Source organism: Sinocyclocheilus grahami, unplaced genomic scaffold (genome assembly GCF_001515645.1).
Source record: "Sinocyclocheilus grahami isolate Dianchi unplaced genomic scaffold, SAMN03320097.WGS_v1.1 scaffold2148.1, whole genome shotgun sequence".
Classification (NCBI taxonomy): domain Eukaryota; kingdom Metazoa; phylum Chordata; class Actinopteri; order Cypriniformes; family Cyprinidae; genus Sinocyclocheilus; species Sinocyclocheilus grahami.
The window spans coordinates 28,726-38,725 of NW_015507327.1; the positions used below are offsets into that span (position 1 = coordinate 28,726).

At 39.6% G+C, this 10,000-nt stretch overlaps 2 protein-coding genes across 2 annotated transcripts in view; both read right to left on the reverse strand.

Moving 5' to 3' along the window:
• Positions 1–1,331: 1,331 nt before the first annotated feature.
• On the reverse strand, positions 1,332–2,360 carry LOC107574213 (G-protein coupled bile acid receptor 1). The gene has a single exon (XM_016260672.1). The coding sequence runs from the start codon at positions 2,358–2,360 to the stop codon at positions 1,332–1,334; it is 1,029 nt and encodes a 342-aa protein (XP_016116158.1).
• A 3,556-nt stretch (positions 2,361–5,916) lies between these two features.
• aamp (angio-associated, migratory cell protein) overlaps positions 5,917–10,000 on the reverse strand; it is a 10,858-nt gene continuing 6,774 nt past the window's right edge. The window contains exons 7-11 of the mRNA XM_016260674.1: positions 9,228–9,343; positions 8,646–8,740; positions 7,443–7,533; positions 7,184–7,338; positions 5,917–6,338 (exon numbers count right to left, since the gene is read on the reverse strand). Coding sequence (XP_016116160.1) covers positions 6,263–6,338; positions 7,184–7,338; positions 7,443–7,533; positions 8,646–8,740; positions 9,228–9,343 — 533 coding nt within the window. The 3' untranslated portion in view covers positions 5,917–6,262. The remainder of the gene's footprint in view (positions 6,339–7,183; positions 7,339–7,442; positions 7,534–8,645; positions 8,741–9,227; positions 9,344–10,000) is intronic.

The following is a 10,000-nucleotide window of genomic DNA, read 5'->3' on the forward strand; positions in this document are numbered from 1 at the left end:
ACTAAATAGATTATACTAAAATATTCAATAGCAAAAATAAAAAAAGTGTATTTATAACACCCACCACTTTCAGCTCCTGCTGTTAGAAACAATGCACCGACACAACCTGAGTGGTATTGTGATACAAGCCGGTAACCGCTAACCATTACCATAAAGTGACAGCTCTGTAAAGTATAGTAAGATATTGTTCATTTTAAATTCAATTATTTACCACAGGCAAAGAATACATTCTTCTTTTGCACAAAATTGAATCAAAGTATTACCCTCTGAAAATGTTATCTTTCTTTACTACACTGCTGTTTTTCATCACTGTCAAACTCATGTAGATTTCTAACATCTAACCAAACCATCCCTTAATCTTTTAGACATAAAGACCACAATACAAGGTCAAAGTATGCTCTCTCTTGAAGCAAAAAAAATACTTCCATATTTGAAAGTGTGATCATATTCTGAAATTAGGAAGAATGTCAGCATAGGAGGAAGGTATATCTTCAGATTTAGTATAATACACCACATCAGAGAGTGATATGATATTAACATATATCTGAATAAGGAATAACAGAGATCCGCTCATGTTTCTCAAGGGAAAATTATTGTACTGCTATAAATTTAATTACAAAGTTGACTCCAAAAACCAAATGTTTCATGACTTGTTTATGCTTTGCTCCTGGTTTAATGTGCACTTATTTACAATGCTCCTGAAAATAGGTTTTAAAATGGGCAAATCAGATGTAAAACTGATGGCAGATTTAAGCATATATATCTATTTTGAAATGTATTCATTATTTGCATACCCCTTTTTAACATTTTCTATCTGTTACTCTGCTGCCTTCAACTAGAACAACTGGGAATTACAGATTTCATGTGTAAAATCTGCCACAGAATAATAATATAATATAACAGCAGTGCCTAAACCAGAAATAAATACAGCTTTCATTCAAATGACCTCCTAACCTCTGCAAAGGTCTGATCAGCCGCTAAAGAGAGCCTCAGTAAAGCCGGTTCAGTCTGCCAGGAATATTATGACTTGTTTTTGATTGTTTTTAATGATTTGTTCACAAATATATTATTTTATTTTATTTTTTTAAATCTAGAAATCTCTATCTTCAGATAGATTTAGATGAGCTTGTGTGCATAAAGTCTCCTTGGCCATTGTAGATGAGTGTCACAGCAGTTGCTTCTATACAAACAATCTCACTGAATAAAGATTATTTTAAGCTTTTCTTGACATTCAGACCCAGTATTCACTAGAAAAGATGAAAATGAAACACAGCTCTGGATATCTTTAGCTGAATACTGTAAACATAAACCTTAATCAAAAGTCAGTCACATCAACTAAATCGAAGGCTAGTGTCCATTTGCACGCTTGTATTTCTGTAGCGGTGCCGCAGTTTGCGGAACAGTTTCTTGACCGGATCTGTGTACTCCCTGTTGGCGAGTCCCAAAAGCAGAGGCACGACAGCAATGCCCCCGATGCCAACACAGGACAGCACAATGTGGCCAGTGCGATTGCTCTTTCCTCCCCGTTGGAGCAAAAACTCCACACCTACATGGGTGTAAACGATGTAGGGCACCCAGCAGGTCAGGAAGGCGAGGGAAACGGCTGCCACACAACAAGCGTAACGCATTTCCATTCTCCGTCTGCATTCCCTGTTTGCTACGGCTCGCTGCAGACGCTGGATGTCCCTCAGTTGTTCTCGTGTGATCCACAGCACCCGGCACGTCATGGCAGCGATGGAGAGGATGGCGGGTGCCAGTAGACCATATACTTCCAAATAGATGAAAGCATTTGGAAAGACACTGCGGTATGTACAGCAACGCTCTCCAGACAGCGCTACACAGTTAGAGAGCACCGTGTTATTAGTTATTGGACAGCACTCATTCCGATCGTGAATAGCCTTGTTGTTCCAGCCAAAGGCAGGCAACAGTGCAAACAGCAGCGGCAGCATCCACACAGCCAGCAGCGGCAGAGCGAACCGCCGATGCAGCCAGAGCTGTCCGCGCTGAAGCGGACTCTCAATGCTCCTGTAACGCTCGTAGTGCACCAGCACCAGGTTAAAGAGAAAGGCCAGGAACAGAAAGTTGGGAAAGATGTGCACCAGCAGGCAGGACGAGAAGCTGAGAGGGCGGTTTAGGCCCATCCAGGGGATGAAGGGAAGCGCCACACCGGTGCACATGTCGGCCACCAGCAGGCTCAGGAAGAAGTAGTTCTGTGAGTTGTGAAGCTGCCGGTTGCAGGTGATGCACAGGATGATGAGCAGGTTGATCAGGATAATGGCACAGGAGACGGGCAGCGTGATGGCATAGATCAGCTGGGCCTCCACATTGCTCCCGGAGACATTTCGCATCACTGCAGCCATTACTGCAACTTTCCACACCAAATGTGCATTATAAATGAGTTAAATCTGCAGGAAGAAGAGCGCGATACATCATTACTTGAATATTGATTAATACATCCACACATATCATTGAACAATGTGCAATCCATTAGTTTTGTTCCCCTTCCGCTGAAAGGTTTTAGTGCTTATTTGTGGCAGCTGCCCCCCCTTCTTTTATATGCTGCTTAATAAAAAAAGATAAGTAGTACAGCAGATCTTCTGATCATGATATTTCCTTTCTGGATAATTTGGTTTGTCATGTGTGCAAATTTGATTCATGTGTCTGGGTTTTGCGGGATTGTGCATTATCTACTGGAAACGGGACATTTATCAGTTCTCCTTCTCAAAAATATGAGGATACCCTAAACCAGCGAATGAGTGGCAAGACAGAGCAATGTGACGACATACTAGAAATATTACGGCTTAGAAATTATTATTAATTTGTACATTTAGTTTGGATTAGATTTAGTGATCACCTGTGTTGCATATTATTGCTCACTTTATTTCTTAAAGTCAGAAACCTTTCCAAATGAGGAGCAAGAGTAATTAATTACAGAGCCAACAACTGTCATGATACACAATGTCAGAAATCAGAAAAGTTAGATTAGAAAACAAGCTAGAGCACAGAACACACACAAAAGCACTTTTGTGTTTAATGTGAAACAGGCCTAAGGTGTAGTAAACCTGCCTTATAAGACAAAAGCTGCTAATACGAGGGGTTATAAGTTCAATTCCAGGTACGTGTGATCTACAAAGCTAATAGTTCTTAACTGATGTTCCCAAACCTTTAAACTAAGCAGTTCATTCAGAGTTCCGTTTAGAACGTCCTTGCAATTATTAAACATTTTCAGCATCTTTGCATTACATGCAATACTAGATTAGATGTTTCAAGTACAAGTAAAAATGAACATTTAGCTCTGATATATAACAAAAATGTTTAGCCTATAATATGTCCATTAGAAAGGTTTTAATGCCAACATCAACATATAACAAATTAAAGCTGATGCTAATATACTGTATGTTTTGCTTGTAAATGGTCAATTTGTATGTGTCCATTTTATAACAGTCATGAACGAGGAACTCCTGACCATAAATTCAATACTTTCTTTATGAATGCTGGGTTTCCTAAAATGTTATTCAAAGAGCAACTAAAAAGTGAGAAAGAAAACATACCTTTGTCAGCTTGGCTTGAAGTGAAGATTAAACTCCTCAGGTCTTCATCACTATAGGGTCATGTCAGGTTGTTTAGCACAAAATAAGAAAAGTTTGCAGGTTAGCAAACTGCAAAAAGCAATAGCACAGTCCATTATAAGCCTGATTTTTCATCAGAGCTCTACACGGTAAGATCCACAACAGCTGGAAAGAGACAAAGTCATTTGTCAAGCAGAGAAAGTGAACAGGGGCGAGTCCGGGGGGAACGTCGCTCGTAAAACCCTGAGCAACACCCGAGCAAACCTACAAACCTGTGACATGCACAGCATGTACGCATGACAGATAAAGAGGGAGGACAATATACACAATTTGAGTCAGGAGGGATGTCAGAGATGTGCGTAACTACTAACAGATAAAGTGTATAGAAAGACACACACCTGAAATGGAGACATTACTGCATTCTTAAAATTGAGCTAATTCAAATTAGGGACATTTATACTAAAACACAGATATTCAATAGTGTACATTGTACGATACTTTTCTTATTACCATTGTATTCTTTACCTGTGAAACAGATTAACCGAGAAAAACACACATTGAAATGTGGTCAGTGAATGAGTGCAACGAAGTGACAGACGTTTCTCGTTTAGAATCACTCCTGCTCCCCACTTACTAGTGGACATCACTGAAGAAAAATCACAAGATGGGGTCATCAGTGAGGTCAGGCTGGGGCTTAATGAGATCTGCGGCTATACAGTCATGCGTGTTACAACAATAATTATAAAACTATTATTATTATACTTTTGCTGAAGTATTACCTGGAGTTCAGCAGTCCTGGTTGCTGTGACTGAATGAATACAGTGAAGTTTCTAAAATAGTTTAACTGACTAGTACTCATTGTCACACAGAGCATGTCGTATCAGAAATCCAACTAGAAGGTAATAGAGCTGCACTTTCAGGTCACTTCTGCAGAACTGAGGTCTGTCCCAATACCCACATTTGCAGTCTTGACCACTTGAGAGTGTGCGCACACAACAGGAATTATGTACACTGAACAAAATTATAAACGCAACACTTTTGTTTTTGCCCCCATTTTTCATGAGCTGAACTCAAAGATCTAAGACTTTTTCTATGTACATAAAAGGCCTATTTCTCTCAAATATTGTTCACAAATCTGTCTAAATCTGTGTTAGTGAGCACTTCTCCTTTGCCGAGATAATCCATCCACCTCACAGGTGTGGCATATCAAGATGCTGATTAGACAGCATGATTATTGCACAGGTGTGCCTTAGGCTGGCCACAATAAAAGGCCACTCTAAAATGTGCAGTTTTATCACAAGGCACAATGCCACAGATGTCGCAAGTTTTGAGGGAGCGTGCAATTGGCATGCTGACTGCAGGAAAAAAACCGGGAAAACATTTTGAATAATTTTGAATTTTACAGGAATTAGATTTTAACAGAAATTAAAAATCAGTTCTGCATGCACTTGTGTTCTTCAAGCCCTCTTTAACCAGGATCACAGTCAGTGATGGGACTGAAGCAAGCACTCTTTACAATCACACAAACTGTCGACACTTTTTTTTTTAAAAATTGCATTTATAAGCAAATCAGAAATAGTGTGATTGGTTATAATGCTCAGCGTTGCAAAAAAAATTATAAATCTGATGCAACCTGAGCATATCTGCCATTGACACTTTTCACATTTCATTTTAATCACAACAGCCTTAATGATTTAGTTTATTTGTGCAGGAGCATTTTTTGCACTTCCATCTTAAATGTTTTTTTTTTTTTTATGGCATTTTTGCCCCAAACCCTGTTAATTTCTGACCCTGACTTCAAGTGAAAAGTGCAAAGGCCAGAAGTATTGGAACGAGCCCCTGGAGCGGATTTAACATCACTGGTGTTTATTCACACATCACATTTCAAACATTCTTGTAACTTGTTACAAAGGAAGAAAATTAAGGTTGACAGCACTCATGTTGTTTCAACATGACATTGATTAAACACAACAGAACGTATGGCCATTCATTCAGCACTGAACTTTTGCCAAGACAGTCCACAGGCAGTTGGGAATTTGTGTCACTGCTAATGATTTACAGCTAACGCTTGGAGAAGAATGACAAAAGCGGTTCCTTGACCAGCATTTAGTTGAATGGTCTAGAAATCTGAACCTATGATTAAGTGTGCATTTTTACCAAGAACTTATTGGAACTGAATTTTATATACTCTGCATGGCCAAACGAGTGTAGACATTCCATTCTGATTAATGAGTGTAATTATTTCTGTGTAATTATTTCAGTCATTTCTGTGAGGACAAACCTCAATGCTTCATCATACAGTGCCACTCTATAGAAACATGTGCTTCAGAGTTTGTGGAAGGTCGTGTTCTACTTCAGCATGACAGCGCTGCAACAGACTGCATCAACGTCTGGCACGCATTTCTCGAGAATGTAACTGTATGGTGAAGTACTGAGATTTGTCTTTATAAACAATACTAGAACAGATAAAACCCACATCATTTTGGCCATATAATGTATGTGACATCCCAATTACAGCTGTATGTAGCCTAAGCAAAAGACAAGAACAATCGCTCTGTCAGGCTTACTCAGTCATGACAAGAATGACAAAGACAGAACAGCACAGCTCTGTTAAAACTTTAAAAAGCTGCAGTTTACAGGTGACTGTGTACTGCAGTTGCTGAAGTCTAATGGGATCCAGATGAAGACGTTCTCTACCGGTCGGGTCTCTGCAGGCAGAACACTTTGGCTTGATGGTCTCCTCCGGCGGTGACGGCGACTGACGCGTCTCTGTGAACACAGACACAACAAGACAACGTATGGAAAAGATACAGCACAAATTAATGTTTACCCATGATAGAGAGAGAACGCATCAGGACAACAAAGCATGTTTAACCATTCATTTAAATTTTATGGACAAATCCTGACTAACTTTTATGAATAAAAACCCTCATGTTTGTTTTTATGACGAGTGAAAGCTTGATATGACATGAGGTTGAGCAAATGATGACAGATTTTACATGTTTGGGTGAACTTTCTATTTAACAATCGTTGCTTTCTGAAAAATGAAAGCAGAGCAGAATGAAGTGATCTGGTGTATATGATACTCATGAAGTAAGATTTCAAAGCTCTGTTCGATTCTCCACTTGTTACAAGTTTCAGACAATCACAACACAGAAACCAATGTCAAAGTAAACAGTTATAAAATAAATGATGCTGACTCTATGGCCACACACACTCTGCAGCTACATTCGGATGTCAATTCACCGTTTAGTGCTAAATCTTGTTCTGTACACACACCGCTCAGTCATTTACAGGAGTGACGACCGCATTCTACAACCAAAGTGACTCCCAAAACATTTAGGCAGTGACAAATGCATTGACAGAAATGATATGCGGTGCGTGTGGAACCGACGCGAACAGCCGGCTGTTAATGGTGTATTTAAACACAGATCTGAGTTGTGTCATGATTACAAGTCTTGCCTCACTCGTGTTGCAAGATCTTGGTAGAAAAACAGGAAACAATAAGAACAAGCCCAAAATAAACAAATCAATTCAAAAGTTTTATAATGGAAGTATAAAGCTGATAATGTATGGAACATTAACCTAGAGAACTCTTGGTTTAACAGACTAACCTGTTCAGCACAAAGTCAAGGATCTCAGCCGAGTGTCCGCAGTACTCTGACATCATGACTCCTGACCTCGCATCCCACAGAGTGACCACGCCAGCGAGGTTACAGGTGTAGACGACTGCAGACGCCTCCTCCCACTGCAGGTGCACTACACCCACCTGACACACACACACACACACACACACATCAAGCCCTTCAACAACACACAGATGATATGAGAGAAGACATTCAGGTTCCGTATTTATAGAGTCTAAGTTTTTACCTCATGTTTACACCGATGTCTGAGGCTCTGTGAATTCATATCATAAATGGCCAGGGTGCCGTCCAGATATGCAACAGCAACTAAGGGTAACCTGAAAGTCAAGACACCTAGATTTATATAGCACTTTATACAATACTAATACATAGGGATGTAACGATTACCAGTTTCACGATAACATGCACTGACAGTTAATATTACCGTTTCAAATTTAATTATCATCAAAACCGTGTTTGATTATCGCGCTTTTGAAAACTCGCGGTAAATCCTGTCCAGCCAGCATCAGTCTGACGCAGAAGCAGCATGCAGTGGTGTTGCTGTTGTTTTGTTGCACAAGACGAAATGGGGGAAGGCAGTGACAGCGCTCGGGAGATTTTTCAGCCATCTAAGAGGACCAAATCGGTGGTCTGGTCGTATTTTGGCTTTTACAAGAGTCCTGAAGGCAATTTAATCGAGGACGGTCACCCTGTCTGCCGATCTTGCAAGAAGAAAGTCGCTGCAAAAGGGGAAACGCATCAAATTTGCTCAGCCATCTTCGTGACCACCACCCACTGTTATATAGCGAATGCAAGGTAACTTTTACCTCAGTACCAAAACTAGCTGGGCAAATAATTGGACAAAAAATATTGATTAGAGATTAAATATTTCGTTATCTCACTTGTTTAACGCAAAGCTTCCGCGAAGAAAAGTTCTCAGCAAGTGGCTTTGAGCCAAGACGAACGAACGTATTATTATTAGGGCTTCATGTTAATGTTCATTTAATGTTTATGCTAAAAAAAGTGCATATAGCTGCCAATTGTATTAGTTTGTTTGTTGATTTTCAAATATAAAACTTATTGAAATGTTTTCAGTGTGTGTATCAGTTCTTTTTGAACGTTTTCATCTAATTTGAACAAAACCATGATAATATTGATAATCGTGATAACTTTGGTCACTATAATCGTGATATGAAATTTTCATACCGTTACATCCCTACTAATACATATATATATATTTTGTAAAAATGTTAAAAACAGCTCCTCCTGCTTGTAGAGCAGCATTGGCTGTGACTGTGTGCGATCAGTGAGGTTAGTGCAGAAATCTGACCAGCAGCTCAAAATCATGGAGGGGCTTACAGCACATCAAAACGCTACTAAATACTGATGCCTTAATGAAAATGATTTGTTTTGATATATATTACATTAATAGACTATTTGCTTTACTTACACATTACAAAATCCCACAGATTCTACAGAGTTGGAATCCTGCTCCTGCATTGAGTCTTTTGCTTCACTGTTTTCATTGGACAATGAGCATAACACCTAAAGAAAAAATAAATAAATCACATTTCAAGCATCACACATGATTTATGGTGGTGTTCAAGTCATGATGTACATCAGATCACATCGACGTCCAGTGCTTAGAAATGAACACTAAACTGTAACTGGACACTCGTCACAGTGCAGCTGGAAACATCCAGATCTCGCTTCAGGCCCAATCATAATACAAAAAAATACATATTTGACAAGTCATTGTGTGAACATTTAACTGATTAATTGCTAATGAGTTGGGTGGAAAATGTAACAAAGCATTTAAAGTGTAGCATAAAACTCAAACTACATTAAGGAAAATGGAGAACACTTATAGTGTTTTTATAACACTACAACAGCATCAGCTCAGAGAAACTCTGCTGAAACACTTGTGCGTCCGACAGTCACACGCTTCCCTGATCTATTAAATAACACATAAAAATAGCAATACAGTGTCACATGTAAAACACTGATGCGGCACAGCTGTAACTCTACTCACCTTTCCTGTGGATGTGTTGAAGAGTTTAGCCTGACCATCCACTGACCCCGTCAGAGCCAGCGTTCCCTCTTTATTACACGCTATAGAAGTCAGCGCTCCCTGATGACCATCATGACCTGAGAAAACAACAGCCACAGTCTCTTCTGTAGCACTGAACTTTTCTGATGACAGGGTCAATAACTCTGTAATAAACTGCTTTTTTTCTTATTTTCTCCCCATGTGATCGTGTCATTATCTCACATACTGTGCTTTCATCGGTCAAACACTCAGAAGTGTTGAAACAGAACAACCCAACCAAACACAGCTTCCAGGCCAGCATCTGCCCTGCAGCACAAACAACCTGAATAGCTTTCTGCAAACCACAGAATCCTGCGTGTCCCACTTTATCATCACCGTCACTAGGAGTGGACAATGACAAAAATCATATAATTGACATTTCATAATCATATAATTGACGCATCACCACATTTTGAGACTACAAAAAAACAAACATAATCGACTGCATTTACACCAACACTCACCAAGAAGAGCATTTTGACAGGTGTGTGAATTTGTCCATTCAAGCGCATTTAGCTGCCAGAATGTGACACAAAGTTCACTCACGATGTGTGACCGGCGGCTTTATTTGAGTTGTGTGCGATTAGACGGCGAGAGAGCACCAATCCGAGATCTTTTTCACTGCTTATTGTGCTTGAATGGAAAAATTATTGCAAATGAGAAACTTTTGTGATGGCACAGCACTACAACATCACGTGAACATAAGCGCGATAGAG